Below are 16,324 nucleotides of genomic sequence, written 5' to 3' on the forward strand. Positions count from 1 at the left end.
ATCCTCCTTTGAGACAGGTCTTGAATGTTGGGCCCTTCTTGGTTTTCTTCTGGCCTGTCCCCTCTTCACATTCTCCATTCTTGCACCCAGGAAGTCACTCCTGCTTCTGTGTGTACCTCTCCCCAGACCTTGGTTGCGACCTTCAGACTTCTACACCTGACTGCTAGCTTGCGCATCCTTCTGGAAAACCCACATGTCCAGAAAAACACACTCAACCTGCTCACCAGACCTGCACTCCTTCTGGCCTTCGCATCTCAGAGGCAGCGTGCCAACTCACCAGGAACCAGAAAGCTGGAAGAAAACCTTGATTTTTTTACTGTTTTTCATCTCCCCCAATTTACCAACTGCTAAGGTTAATAAGACCAGGGAGGTCTCCTATCCATTTCTTTATGCCCCCTTCCTCTGGCCTCAGTTGAGCCATTCTCATCTCTCAACTCCTGCTCCTGAGGCTGCCCTGCAATGTGTTCCTCATGTGGTAGGCAGAATCAATGTTTTAATGTGAATTTATTTATGTCATTGTCTGCCTCAAAACCCTCTATAGGCATGGCTTTTCTTTAAACTTCTTTTTACTGTTTTATTATTATTATTATTATTATTATTATTATTATTATTATTTTATCTGCTGTCTCTTTAGTATCTAAAATCATATATTGGGCATTGCAGGATGAAAGGAGTTATTGCACTTAAATTAGAAATCCCTAAATCTGGGACCAACAGGTGATGTAGTGGTTGGGACACTGGATTCCTACATGGCTGACCATGGTTTGAGTCCCAGACCTGGCGGCTTGCTTTCTCTCTCTCTCTCTCTCTCTCTCTCTGTATCTGGCCAAATTAAAAAAATAATGTTAATAATAATAACAAGAAATAAAATAAAATATAATTAAAAAAAAGAGAAAGTCCCTAAATCCACTTTGCCATCAGCGCACCTCCTCGTCTTGTCTCCCCTTACTCCCTCGTACACCCCACTTGCTTTTCTCTTACTAATGTCCAATCACAGCATCTTCATTCTGTCTTCCTAGCTCCGTGCCTTTGCATGTGTTCTTCCCTTTGTCAGAGTACCTCATTGCTGTTGGGTCATCCATGCCTTGGGGAATTACAAGTCTATTTTCTCGGTACACTGGGGTGAGTCTACCCAGAGGGGACGTGGCTATCAGGATATATATACACAGATGGCTAGATAACCAGTAGCCAGCTCCTCACCCAGAGGCCAGTTTGCTAAATAATGTAGGGGGTGGCCTTCCCAGAATGTTGGCAGTCAGTGTGGAAGACAACCTCTTCCTGACCTTCAAGTGTCAGCTACCAAATCAAATTGGTATGACTGCTAACCAGTGGGGTCGGTTAACCAAGTTATATCGTTGCCGGGGAGTCGCTTCATGAGCTAGACATAAACTACTGGAGAAAAGGGATTATTGTTGTATGTATAGGGCCTAGTGCAAAGCTGAGCACATAAAACATGGTAAGTTAGTGTTACTTAGACAAATGAATGAATATGAAATTAGAACTGAGAGAGTTTATTTGAACAATCTTTTTTTTTTCTTGCTATAGGGTGCATGCACTCGACAGAGAGAGACAGAGAGACAGAAAAACAGCAAGAAATCACCCTCCAGAGGGGATGGCCATGCTGCGATCCCTTCTCCATTCTCCTCTTGGGATCTTGGGCAAGCATGCACACGTGGCCGGCATGAGTTTAAGCCACCAAGTTCAGGACTCAAACCATGGTCGACTACAAGGGAATCCAGTGACATAGCCATTACGGCATCTGCTGGTCCCTATTTGAATAATCTTAAGAGATATTTCATGGATAGTTTCATGGTTCAATGGAAATTATTTACCTTCAATATGGAAGATCTTATTTGTTCTAGATGAAAAATATTTCTGGTCTTAATATAATTTAACTTTAAAAACCCCACAATGATTGAGAAACATTAATTGAAAATTAGTTCATCAAACAACAAAAGCAAGACATATAGGGCTTAAGGTATAGTAAGAAATAAGTTAATTTAAAAGGCACACAAATCCTAACCTTTAATCTGGTTATATCATATTTGAATAATAAAACAATTGAATAATGTAAATATCCATTGTTTTGTCTTGATAGGAAAGGTCTGGGTTAATCTGCAAATGGAAACATCTTAATTGTCTGAATAGTTCAATAATGTATCAGAGTTTACATAGTAATCTAATATTTGGAATGCATATTCATTCTGTTAAAACTGATGTTTTAAAATATCGTGCAATGCACCGGTGCGTGTGCGTGTGTGCCCAAGATCCCGAGAGGAGAATGGAGGAGAAGGGATTGAGGTATGGCCATCTCCCCTGGGAATGATTTCTCACTTTCTGTCTCTCTGTCTCTCTCTGTCTTTCTCTGTCTGGCAAGCTCACGCGCACTATAGCAAAAACCTCTCCAAAAAAAAATTTTATATGTATATATATATATGTGTGTGTGTGTGTATATATATATATATATATATCTATCGTGCAATGATAAAATATTTGCATTTTTAATTTACAGGGGAACTCGTTTATCCACTACAGTGAAATAGCAGCAGGGTTTATTGTAATAGTCTGTACAAAATGAAGAAAGGGCTGATGCAAGAACTCTTTGAAAACCTTCCAGGGAACCAGCAGTTAGAGTAATGGCTATGTCGCTGGACTCCCATGTAGTCAACCGCAGTTCACGTCCCGGACCTGGTGGCTTAAAACTCAAGCCGGGTGCGTGCGCGGGCGTGCCCAAGATTCCTAAAGAAGAATGGAGGAGAAGGGATTGCAGCGTGACCATCCTCCCTGGGGGGTGATTTCTCGCTTTCTGTCTCTATGTCTCTCTCTGTCTGTCTGGCGAGTGCATGCGCCCTATAGCGAAAACCTCTCAAAAAAAAAATAATAATAAAAACCCTTCCAGTAAAATCCTCTTGCTCTTACCGTGCATAGCTTTGCTTTTTATGGTCTCTCTTGCGCACTAAGAAATCACTTTTGTTCCATGAAATACGTAAGATGTCACACTCTCAGTTATCTTTGGTCATTTGGAGTGGATTCATTCTCTCCACTCCACACTGGATTCAGCCACTGCCACAGCAGTTACCAACTAGCAGAAAGTCTCGCTGGCCTTGCAATGATGTCATTATAATTCCTTTTTCTTTTTTTAATCATTGCCAGAGGGTGTGTGCACTCATTAGAGACAGGTAGACAGAAAAAGAGAGAGGGAGCGGAAGCAAGCACTCCAACAGGATGTGGTCACATCACGGTCTCTTCTCCACTTCTCCGTCCTGTTGGGATTTAGGGCACACATCCATATGCAGCCACTATGAGGCCAGGATTCGAACCGTGGTCTGCCATGTAGGATCTGGGTGCCTTGACCACTAGGCCACAGTATTGGCCCCTGTCGTTTTAAATATATGTAATTAGAACTCACAGAGTTCAAAGAATTCTTTTCTGTTATTAGAAAGAGATCTTTGCTGTAGGGCCTGCATGCTTGCTGGAGAGAGACAGAGAGACAGAAACTGAGAAACCACCCCTCCGCTCCAAGGGGGATGGCCATTCTGCAATCCCTTTTCTATTCTCCTCTTGGGATTTTGGACATGCACACACACACGCCCATTGTGAGTTTCAAGCCACTGGGTCTGGGACTCGTACCGCGATCAACTACTTGGGAGTCCAGCGACATAACTGTTACACCATCCACTGGTCCCCAAAGAATGTTTTTATATTTTGCAACCTGTGGATGTGGGTGAGTTATCAACTTTTCAAGGTTGAAGTATAACAGATTCTTCCTTAGTCCTGAATTGTCTCTGAAAAGCCCAATTTCTTCTCTAGCACGTTTCTTATCCCAAACAGATGCACGACTTTCTGTAGAGATGTCAGTTCTTGGCTGCAACATAGCAGGCAGCTAGGCTGCTGAATTCATGCCACAGGAAAGAAACTAAACAGGTCTTCCAGAAATGCCGTCTGCCACCTATTTCCAAGAATTCCAGGTTTACCTTATCAAGAGCAAGTTGGTGTAATGGTTATGTCGCTGGACTCCCATGTAGTCGAGCGTGGTTCCAGTCCCGGACCCAGTGGCTTAAACTCACGCCGGGCGTGTGTGCATGCGTGCCCAAGATCCAGAGAGGAGAATGGAGGAGAAGGGATTGTGGTGTGGCCATCCCCCCCACCCCCCGGAGGATGATTTCTCACTTTCTGTCTGTCTTTCTGTTGAGCACATGCACCCTATAGCAAAAACCTATCCAAAAAAAAAAAAAAAGGATTTGAGCAGGGTCACTTAGATCCCTGAATTAGTTTTTACACAGTTAGCACCATTTATTCTACACCATAGAATGGACTTTAGGATGAAGTCAGAAGGGAAGTAACGACTACTTTTCTTTTCCTGTACAGATTAGAAAACCTGGAAGAAGGCAGGCAGTAATAAATATTTCAAGGCAGGAGGAAAAAAAAGAAAGAAAAGCTTGCTAGGAAGCGATTAGCTAAAATTTTGTTTTTGATCTGCGGAGACCCTAACTTTCATCAGTATTATCCGGATAAGAATCCCCTTTGGTAGTCTTGGCTTATGTGAGATGGGAAGAAATAAGAAGAGGACTGAGATCAGTTTGGATCGTAGCATCTTCGAAACTTTATTAACTCACGAGGCCTGCCAGCTTCGTGGGAGCAAGAAAATGCAGCATTTCAAGTCCCGTGGACAGGAGTACACTGGACAGAAGTTTCTGGCAATCAAATTGTCTCCCTACCCCAGCCATGTACAAGGCCAGCCCATGATCAACCACTCACAACAGATGAGTGATATAAAAAGCTTTACAGAAAACACACAAGAATCCAGGCAAACAGTGAGAGCTTGACAGTTCATTTAGAATTTCTCTGACCACACGTTTCTTTTGGAAGTCTCTTGGTATCTTTTATCATAAGACGTCTACTTCTTGATTCTACATGATCATACATGAACTCCATAGCACATGAGAAGGAGAAAAAAAAAAGAAAGAAAGAAAGAAAATGCAGGTTTCAACCAGGTGACTCATTCTCTGAAGGGCTTAAAAACTAGAGAGTTGTCATAGGATATTTTGTTCCTATAGAACAGAAAGACAGGAACATCAGGTTTTTCTTCAAACCTGGTTCTTGTTTGGGTCACTTGCCTCTATTTCAACTGAATATCTGATTTTAATTCTCTCTTCAACAGTCAAGGGTGTTGGCTTCCAAACATCTATCTATAAGATAAACATCTATCTGTAAGATAAAGGCTATCGAGAGAGCGTAGCAATTCCATAGACTGCTATACTCGCCTGTCAAAAATCCAAACATCTGGGCCAGCATTGCACTAAGCACTACTCAGACAAGGCCGGATCTCACGTGACTGACCAGGGTTCAAGATCTGGCCCTGGTGGCTTGAACAATGGGCTGGATTTACACATGTCCAGGATTCTGATGGAATGGAAAATTAGAAAGAAAGGGGGAAAAAAAAGGATTACATGACCAGGCCCTGTTGTAAGGTGCACCTGCATACATACACTCTCACACATGTGCACATGGACATGCCCTCCTATTTAAAAAAAGAAAAAGAATCGAGGCCAGCAGGTGGCGTGGTGGTTAAGGCACTGAACTCCCACATGACTGACTGAGGTTTAAGTCCCAGATCCGGTGATTTGAAAATCACGCCAGGTGTGTGTGCGTGCGTGCTCAAAATCCCAAGAGGAGAACGGAGGGAAAGGGAATGCAATGGGGCCATCCCCTTGGAGGGGTGATTTCTCACTTTCCCTTTCTCTGTCTCTCTTTGACAAGTGCACACACCCTATAGCAAAGAAAAAAAAAGAAAGAAAGAAGATAGAAAAGAAAAGAATCTACACATCTGATTTCTTTTTGTTTCTTGTTACATTCAAAAGCAATCACTTGATATTTTTCAATGAAAGAAAAAGGAAAAGAGATCCCTGCACCAAAATGTATGAGTGCTAACAGCCAACAGGGCTGAACATACAAAGGAAATTAAAAATCCATTTCTGCATAGCAGTTTTATTGCTAAAGATGTATAAAAAGCGTCACCATTAAAAATTCAGGCGATACAGCTTTAAGCTTAAGCTTGGATTCCCATAGTCTCTTTCCTCTATGGAGAAGTAAGTCTGCCCAGGAACAGGATGTTAGCTGTGGGGTTGTGCCGAATAAAGAAACAGAATGGGTGGTCGGCCAGGAAAGTCTCCTCCGGCATCAACATGGCGAAGGTGGCAATGCCTGCTGTCGCAGCGGCCGCCTCTGTCCCCTCTTCGTTCACTTCCACGAAGGACTTGTGGACAATTTTTGATATGAAAAGATCTCTGGCTCCTGAAATGCCAGACAGATCAGCCTTACTTCTGTCAAAGAGATCCTGCACACCCAGCTGGCTTAGGTGGGGGTTCAGGATGTAATTCTCTTCTAGTTTGAACTTGGGCAAGCTGACGTGGACTTCAATGTTACTCAGATTTGCAGGTTTGGTCCATTCCCGTAGTTTCTCCAAAGTCAATTGTTCTTCGATCTGGAATTAGAACAGGGTAAAAAAGAAGAGACAAAATTAACTTTGCTGTACGTAAAGTAATAGAGCATTGTTTTAAATATTTTATTTATTATTATGATTATTTCTTAATTTGATGAGAGAGAGGGTGAGAAAGTGAGAAAACAAGCTGCCTGGTCCAGGACTCAAACTGATCAGCCATGTGGGAGACCAGTGTCTTAACCATCACGCCACCTGCCAGTAAAGCATTAGTTAGTGAATGGACCTATAAAATCAGTCACTAATTAGTTTCTTTCATGTTTGTTTTTGTGTGTGTGTCAAAATAAATTCTACTTGGAGAATTTAATTTTTGTTTTTTTGAGAGATTTTTGCTATATGGCGTGTGCGCTCGCCAAAAAGACAGAGAGAGACAGAGAGATAGAAAGCAAGAAATCACCCCCCAGCGGGGATGGCCACACCACAATCTCTTCTCCGCCATTCTCCTCTCAGGATCTTGGGCATGTACGCGCATGCGCCTGGCGTGAGTCTAAACCACTGGATCCGGGACTCAAACCACAGTCAACTACATGGGAGTTCAGTGACATAGCCATTACGCTAACTGCTGGTCCCAAGAGAATTTAATTTCTTTCAGGCAATTGATGAAACAGAACAGAGCTGTGTTTCATATCATCAAAGGTCAAAGCACAAGGACTGGACACCAGGTCCCTCATCCATCCACCCACCTATTTATCCATCCATCTATCGTCCACCCATCCTGCCACCTTTCCATCCATGCGTTTACTCACCCATCCACCATCTATCCATTCATCCATTCATCTTTCCATCTGCCCATCCACCCATCCATCCATCTTCCAATGCATTCTTCCAGCCTCCCTCCTCTTTATCCATCCATCCATCATCCACCCATCCTGCCACCTTTCCATCCATGCATTTACTCATCCATGTGTTTACTACACCATCTATCCATTCATCCATCCATCTTTCCATCTGCCCATCCACCCATCCATTCGTCTTCCAATGCATTCTTCCATCCACCCACCTATTTATCCATCCATCTGTTGTCCACCCATCCTGCCACCTTACCATCCATGTGATTACTCATCCATGTGTTTACTACACCATCTATCCATTCATCCATCCATCTTTCCATCTGTCCATCCAGCTATCCACCCATCCATCCATCTTCCAATGCATTCTTCCAGCCACCCTCCTCTTTATCCATCCATCCGTTGTCCACCCATCCTGCCACCTTACCATCCATGCGTTTACTCACCCATCCACCATCTATCCATTCATCCATCCATCTTTCCATCTGCCCATCCATCCATCCATCCATCTTCCAACACATTCTTCCATCCACCCATCCTTCCTTTGACCTTCCCATCTATGCATCCCTCAGGACTTACTAAACTCCTACCTCACCAGATTACTATGATAGGCCATGACAGCTGTTATACTCTAATTGGTTGATGGATACAATGGAAAATGTAAAAGATTTCTTCTCTGCATTCTGCATCCCACTAAAGCTTGGTGACCTGTGTACCTCACTGGAGCTCGTAGCTCTTTCATAAAAATGTGAAAGGCAGATGATGTTCTTGACCTAGTTCCTCATCCAAAGTGGGGATGAGTGTACCCACCTTACAGCATTGCTGTGAACATTAAGCTAGTCAATGTATGGAAAGTGCTTGGTGCACGGTAAGCACTATATAAGTGTCAGCTATCATCATTGTTACCATTACTGTTACTGCGGGACGAGAGCAGAGCCATCATTGCACTTGTTCTACTGATGTTGATCATTCCTTTCCTGAGGCTCCCAACTTTCACTTTACAATCAGAAAACAGATTAATATGAAAATACAACTAAAAGAAGGAACACACTGACTTTAATCTGGATTGTATGCATGGAAATGATTAAAATTAAGACCCCTTTCTTGAGAGCGTGCTTGGTTGAAAAAGAGATAAGGAAAACACATAGCAGGGTAGAGTCACTGAGAAAAAACTATACTCACAATTTCGCCTAGTTCTACTCCTTGCAAGAGATGCCATAGATTTTAAATGACATAGACTGGAAACCTCAAACAGAGGTCATGGAGAGGAGAGTCTTTGTAGCCTAGTGGTTAAGGAAGCTGGTTCTCACACGGCCAAGCATGGTTTGAATCCTCGCCAAGCAGCTTAAAAAATACTACAGGTCCATGTGCATTTCCTTCATGCCCCAAATCCTGATGGTGTGGGAAAATGTGGAAGGAATTACAGAGGGACCACATCCCATTGAGGGGTGCTTTGTCCCTCCTTCTCTCTCTCTGACAAGTGTACACATGCTCTGACAGGAAGTAGGCCTTATGCTCAAGCTCACATATCCCCAGAGGTTTTCTGTTATGCACCTATTAGAAGCTTCACTCATGATCTGTATGAACTGTAGAGAGAATAATGGCGTCTTAATAGGATATTTTTAGAGAGATTTTTTGCTATAGGGTGCGTGCGCTTGCCGAAGAGACAGAGAGAGACAGAGAGAAAGAAAGTGAGAAATCACCCTCAGGCAGGATGGCCATGCCACAATGCCTTCTCCATTCTCCTCTTGGGATTTTGGGCACACATGAGTTTCAAGTCACTGGGTCCAGGACTTGAACCGCAGTCGACTACATGGGAATCCAGCGATGTAACCATTTCACCATCTCTGCTGGTCCCTTAATAGGATTTTACAGTTCATGATGAAGCTAGATAGCACAGTGTTTGGGTTTTTCGATCTTTCCCCTCAGTCAACAACCCTCATCTTACTGTACACTCCTCTCACATTGATTGGAGAGCCCTTCTGTGAGCTGCCACTCACCCATGTTACATTTAATATAGATCTTTAGATGTTCCTTGTCACAACTGTCACTGAACAGAGATGGGCATCTTTCTAGAACAATGTAAACTTAGGACTTTGGGGTAGGACATGTAGGTAGGCTACATTTACAAAGGGGCCAAGTTCTGGAAAGGGAAGTCAAGGGACGTTGGTGGACTCATACCGAGCACTCACCATGCGACACACACATACACACAGAAGAACGCATATATTGAAAGAAAGCACAAAGCTTGGAGCTCGTTACCTTCTTCAGACCCGTGAACTCATCCTCAATTTCGTCTGGCAGCAGGATGAGCATGCTGAGCTCCTTGCCTTGGTAAGGCAGCTCCAGCACACGGCACTTAAGGTCTTCGATGTAGCCATATGGAAACTTTTTCTTCTGATACATCATTTTCACTGTTTTCTTGTCTTTCTGTGTTTTTAAAAATCACTCAAATTATTCTCTGTGTTCTTTTTGAAAGTTTACTTTATTCATTTCTTTCATAAGTGGGAAGGACAGAAAGACCAGCACCCCCAACAAGGTCTTAATGCCACGATCCACACCCAGCCTCAGCCAGTCCCAGTTCATGGGCACATATGTGCCCACCATGCTCAGGGAGGTATCTGGGTGTGAACCTGGAACCTCTTCCATGTGGATCAGCCTCACTCATGTAGCATATCCCTACCTCGCCACCATCTGGTTCCTATTCTCTGCGTTCTTTTAGAGCAAAACGTGGCTCGAGACAGTTAGGCTACCTTACCTTATTCAGCCTGAATGGCACGTCGGTTGTGGCCTCCTTCATGAATTTCTCCTGCCAATTTCCCTTGAAGTATATGGCATTCACTAGCACAAGTTTAGTCAAATTATCAACCACACCTGCAGCCAGCAGTTCTGGAATCTTCCCTGAAAAGATAAAGTAGTGTTTATTTAAAAAAAAAAAAAGAATCTATATTGGAATTGAAAATTTTGAACTGAGAATTTTTATTTTTTTTTTGGCTGTAGGATATATGTATTTGCCAGAAATAGACAGGGGGGGGGGGGGAAGTAAGAAATCACCCCCAAAGAGGAATGGTTGTGCTTTTAATCCCTTCTCTTCCATTCTCCTCTTGAGATTTTGGGCATGCATGCACACCCATCTTGTGTGTCCTTCGAGCCGCTGGGTCCGGGACTCAAACCATTTAGCTGCCCATGACGGGGGTGGGGGGTCCAGCTGCCTTAATCTCCATGGCATCTGCTGGCCCTGAACTGACAAGTTATAAGCACTGAACTCCAATTCCAGTGTATATTATTGGCTTAATTTTGTTAAACATGGTATTAAGTTAGTCTGACTGGTGTGTTTCTACTTTAAATAAACCAATTGGTGAGGTAGGGCAATATGATACACAAACCACTCTAAAGGAGCCGGTACTTTAAAACAAGTCACGTGTACCAAAAGGCTAAAAAATAGGAAAATTCTCCTTTTCCGTATTGTGTCAGAAGCAATATGCTTTAGTTTACACATGGTCGTTCTTTTTTAGAAAAAAAATATCTTTTAAAATGATTATTTCTTAATTTTCTATAGAACGTGCACATTCATGAGAGAGAGAGAAAAAGTGAGCAAGAAAGCAGTCAGGTTCAGGACTCGAACCACAGTCAACCATGCAGAAGTCCAGCTCCAACGACCATGGCACCTGCTAGCCCAAACTCCTCCCCCAAAAATTCTTAATGAAATCTGCCCAATAGAAATCTACTCTCACACACAAGAGCTGACCTCATTGGCTAGTTATTAAGGAAGCTGGACTCCGTAGGGCTGACTGCACTTCAGATTCCTGTCCCAGCAGCTTGAAAACCATGAGCAGGACCGGCAGTTAGCGTAATGGCCATGTCACTGAACTCCCATGTAGTCGACCACAGTTTGAGTCCTGGACCCAGTGGCTTAAACTCACGCGGGGCACATGTGTGTGCATGCCCAAGATCCCGAGAGGAGAATGAAGAAGAAGGGATTGCAGTGTGGCCATGCCCCCTAGGGAGGTGATATCTCACTTTCTGTCTCTCTGTCTCTCTCTGTCTTTCTGGCGAGCGCATATGCCCTATAGCAAAAAGCTTCCCCCCCCAAAAAAAATAATAATAAAAACCATGCTGCGCATGTAAGCATGTGTGCCCCAAGTCCCGACAGGGTGGAAAAATGGAGGAAAAGGATTACAGTGTAGCCACGTCTAGTTGTGCTTTTTTCCCTCTCTTTCTCTCTCTCTCCTCTCTCTGGTGAGTGCATATACCCTCAGACAGTTAAAAAATATTAAGGTGCTGAGCTTACACATGGGGTTCAAGGCCCAGATCCAAAAACTTTAAAATCACTCCAAGTGTGTGTGTGTGTGTGTGTGTGTGTGTGTGTGTGTATCCAAAATCCTGAACGAAGAACGGAGAAGGGATTGCGGAGTAGGTATGCCCCCTGCAGGGGAGGGATTTCTCACTTTTCTCTTTCTCTCTCTCTCTTTTTAAGAGGTTTTTGCTATAGGGTGTGTGCGCTCGCCAGAAAGACAGAGAGAGAGAGAGAGAGACAGAAAGCGAGAAATCACCCCCTGGGGGGGATGGCCACGCCGCAATCCCTTCTCTTCCATTCTCCTCTCAGGATCTTGGGGATGCACGCACACACGCCCGCTGTGACTTTAAGCCACTGGGTCCAGGACTCGAACCGCGGTCAACTACATGGGAGTCCAGCGACATAGCCATTACGCTAACTGCTGGTCCCTCACTTTCCCTCTCTTTGTTTCTGTCTCTGATGAATGCACAGACCTTATGGCGAAAACCTAAAAAATAAACAGATAAAAAATGTTAAATGTTCTAACAAATATGCAACAGGTAAGACAACTAGTCTACTGAAACAAGGGTTTCACTGTGACTGCGTTCATGACCAGAAACAATGCCTGTACGAGAAGACAGGTGTTCTACAGGTGTGTGAGTCACACGGTGACTGTTCAAATGGAGAGGTATAAATAGATCATTTTAGCTTGGAGCATGAATCAATTCTCCCCACCCACCAGGCATGACTTACTGGATAAGACATTGACAAACAATATACACGATCAAGCAGTTTGCAAATACAGATTTCATGCGTTCCATGAAATTCCAGGACGCTTCTTTCCAAATGTACATTAAATCATTTTGACAGGCTGAATTCCCAACATGTTTATTTGACATGTAATGTTGATTTGAACTTAAAAGGGAAGTCTGGAGGAACTTATAGGAAAAAAGTCTTCAGCTACTCCGTTAATCATGTTTAAGCTTTCACGATGATGGATTTTTTTTTTTTAATTTTTAAAATTCTTTTAAAATCTATTTTATGGGACCAGCAGGTGGCGTGGTGGTTAAGACGCTGGATAGTCCTACATGACCAATCATGGTTCAAATCCTGGACCTGGTAGCTTGCTTTCTCACTTTCTCTCTCTCTTCCCCTGTCTCTCTCTGATCAAATTAAATGAATGCATAAATAAAGTTAAATAAATCATTCTTTTTTTAAAAATGTATTTTATACATCTAATCACTATGCAGCATTTAGCTTGTAAATTGAATTTACACAACAGGAATACACTTCACACCAGTCCAGTTGAGGATACAAAACACGTTATCATCAACAGATAACCATCCATTTCTGTGTCCCATTAATGGCTTGGCTCTATTTCCCTCCTTAATTTCTTTCCTTACACACACCCCCTTTTCTCAGCTCTTCCCCCATTATTTCTAATATCCATAACCATTGATGGATTTCTAGCGTGAAGCCATGGTGAGGCCAAGCTGCTTGGTCTCTTACCTTCTGTCTGCCCTTTGACCCACTGGTTTATGGCCTTCCTGGCCTCTTCAGAGGCGTGCTGGAAATCCACACTGGCCAGTTCAGCTCCGTACATCTTCTGAGTTGAAGCCAAGAACTCCTATTGGGGAAAAAAAAAAAATGTCATGAATAACTTCTGGTACATGTGAGAGTGCTTCAAAATAATTTGTGGAAAAATAGTGTATGTTCATTGTGGTGCAAAAAAAAAAAAAAAAATTGAAATCCTGGGACCAGCAGTTGGCATAATGGCTATGTTGCTGGACTCCCATGTAGTCAACCACGGTTCGAGTCCCAGACCCAGTGGCTTAAACTCACACTGGGTGCATGTGCATGCGTGCCCAAGATCCCGAGAGGAGAATAGAGGAGAAGGGATTGCGGCGTGGCCATTCCCTCTGGGGTGTGATTTCTTGCTGTCTCTCTCTCTCTCTACCTCTCTGGTGAGTGCATGTGCCCTAAAGCAAAAATCTCTCTAAAAAAGAAATTGTGATAAAAAATACATAACAATTTCCTATATTAATTGTTTTTTTAAGTTTATTTATCATGATGAAGAGCATGTGCACACGTATGAAAGAGAGAGGCACCCTTAAAAGATCTCATCACACAGCAGGTCCTCCTCTCCAGCCCTCCATGTCCTCAGGATCACAAGAATGCATACTCGCGGGAAGCAGCAGTTAGCGTAATGGCTATGTCGCTGGACTCCCACGTAGTCAACTGTGGTTCGTGTCCCGGGCCCGGTGGCTTAAAACTCACACCGGGCGCGTGTGCGTACGTGCCCAAGATCCCGAGAGGAGAATGGAGGAGAAGGGATTGCAGTGTGGCCATCCCTCCTGGGGAGTGATTTCTCGCTTTCTGTCTCTCTGTCTCTCTCTGTCTTTCTGGCGAGCGCACGCGCCCTATAGCAAAAAACTCTCAAAAACAAAACAAAACAATTCACCTGTTCTTTCCTAACCTTTGACTAACACTTCCATAAATAAGAAAATGCTGATTGTATTTAGAAATGAATGATGGGATTCCCTCTTTCTTTAGTAAAATATCCAGGAGTGATTTTTTTTTTTTCATTCACCATAAAGACTATAAAACAAAACCACCACAACAATTGGTAACAGGGGCATTTTCTGTCATGTTTGTAGTCTGTATTATTTTTCTGAATGCCCACAAATATTTCAACTGACTTCTGGGACTTGATTTTGCTGAGAAAATAGCTGCACTGTCTAATGAGTTTTGGGAATATGAATGCCAAGTACTTACGGGGAGGAACTCGTAGGTTTTCTCTCCATATAACCTGTTAGCGAGCTTCAGAATGTAGGGTGCTCCACGTTTGTTGATATCAGCGTTCAGACTCTGAAATCTTGAATGAATGTCCTCAACCGTATCGAAGTGAAGAGTCTAAAATAAGGAAAACATTTTTTTCTACAGCCACTTATTTTGAAATTTGAAAATGATTCCTGGTTTTTGCCCTTCTCAAAATCGAACTAATGTGTTTTTAAAACAATTATGGATGACCCCAGCCCCATACTTTAATGTGTCATTGAAGAACCAACAACAGGAGGACCAGCAGTTAGCGTGGCTGGACTCCCACCCGGTCGACTGCGGTTCAAGTCCCGGACCCAGTGGCTTAAACTCACGCTGGGCGTGTGTGCGTGCATGCCCAAGATCCCGAGAGGAGAATGGAGGAGAAGGGATTGTGGTGTGGCCATCCCCCCTGGGGGGTGATTTCTCGCTTTCTGTCTCTCTGTCTCTCTCTGTCTTTCTGGCAAATGCATGCACCCTATAGCAAAATAAAAATAAAAATAAAAAGAAAGAACCAACAACGAATCCAAAATGTTTGACCTGATAAAATGTGTAATTCCAACATTTCAAACTGCTTTTATAACTTGGGTTATTATTATAGTTTTACACATGTGAGTGGTTAGTAATTAAATGTTCGTATGTTTGTTTTATTGCCAAAGACAACCATCAGTGGAATGTTCGTATCTATATTCCGTGTCAAATATAAGTTGACAGAAAGTTTTCAGAAGTAAAAAGTGAAAATAAGAATCCTTTCTGTCAGACCCCAAAGATATTACAGTTAGAGGCTTTTTTCTTGTATTATCATTTAATATTAATCTGTCTATTTAAAAACAGCTTCTTTAAACTTAAGATTGTGCAAACATTTCATTCCTCCTGTAGCAGTCACAAATCAAGAGGCCCTTGATGGTTTTATGAGGCCTGGGTTGGTTCCTCCCTTTTGAGACTGAGGAACAAAACCAGTTGGCATACAAAGTCCACATTACTCACTGAGCAAGTGAGCAATAGGGAGTGTTTCCGGGTCACTGTGATGTGTCTGTTTTAATGGAAATGAGAGGAAAAAACCTTCAAATGTTCTTTATGGAGGGTATAAAGTCCCTGGAAAGCCTCCGAATAGGAGCTGATACAGCCCTGTAAGAAGCAGCTAACAATCAATATTGGTGGGTTTTTTTGTTTGTTTTGTTCTGTTTTGTTTTTTAAGTGAATTTTCAAAACGTTTAAATGCTTTTGCACCTGCAACTATGAGTAACAGAAGTTTTGCAGCCCTCTGAACTTGAACCCAGGGCTGCACCCTCCCGAGTAACAGGTGCAGTACGTGTGTGGCAGGAATGTTAGGAAAACCTCCATGTCAGCACTCCTTTCGTCTGGGCTTCGAAACAAAGCTAGAGCTCCCCTCTCAGAATGAACACCTTCCAGGGACCAGCAGTTAGCGTAATGGCTATGTCGCTGGACTCCCACGTAGTCGACCTGCAGTTCGTGTCCCGGACCCGGTGGCTTGAAATTCACGCTGGGCGTGTGTGCGTGCGTGCCCAAGATCCCGAGAGGAGAATGGAGGAGAAGGGATTGAGGCATGGCCATCCCCCCTGGGGGATGATTTCTTGCTTTCTGTTTCTCTGTCTCTCTGTCTGTCTGGCGAGCGCACGCACCCTATAGCGAAAACCTCTAAAAAAAAAAAAAAAAAAAAGAATGAACACCTTCCAGGCCCTTTAAGGTGGGTCAAGAAGGAAGGCTGGGTGCTCTGCCTCTCCTGGCTGTCAGGGTCCGCTGTCTGGGGCCTGGTCCTGCTCCTGAGAGGCGGGGCCTCCACTCACCTACTTGGGTGTGGCTGAAAAACCCATGCTCAGCACCAGGGTCAGTTCCAGAGTCAGGCCCTTAGGAACACATCTCATTATTTGCATTATGCTCCGCGCCAGGTCACCGTATGCAAAGCAAAAACTGGACACTGCG

The 16,324-nt window shown here is 43.3% G+C and overlaps 1 protein-coding gene across 2 annotated transcripts in view; it reads right to left on the bottom strand.

Annotated features, from left to right (window-relative positions):
- Positions 1 to 5,773: 5,773 nt before the first annotated feature.
- SERPINB1 (serpin family B member 1) overlaps positions 5,774 to 16,324 on the bottom strand; it is a 51,491-nt gene continuing 40,940 nt past the window's right edge. For both annotated transcript variants that reach the window (XM_014592926.2, XM_006161679.3), the window contains exons 3-7: positions 14,339 to 14,476; positions 13,073 to 13,190; positions 10,046 to 10,188; positions 9,550 to 9,717; positions 5,774 to 6,484 (exon numbers count right to left, since the gene is read on the bottom strand). In XM_014592926.2, the coding sequence (XP_014448412.1) occupies positions 6,080 to 6,484; positions 9,550 to 9,717; positions 10,046 to 10,188; positions 13,073 to 13,190; positions 14,339 to 14,476 (972 nt within the window). In that variant the 3' untranslated portion in view covers positions 5,774 to 6,079. The remainder of the gene's footprint in view (positions 6,485 to 9,549; positions 9,718 to 10,045; positions 10,189 to 13,072; positions 13,191 to 14,338; positions 14,477 to 16,324) is intronic.

This window comes from Tupaia chinensis, unplaced genomic scaffold (assembly GCF_000334495.1).
Source record: "Tupaia chinensis unplaced genomic scaffold, TupChi_1.0 Scaffold138812_1, whole genome shotgun sequence".
Lineage (NCBI taxonomy): Eukaryota > Metazoa > Chordata > Mammalia > Scandentia > Tupaiidae > Tupaia > Tupaia belangeri.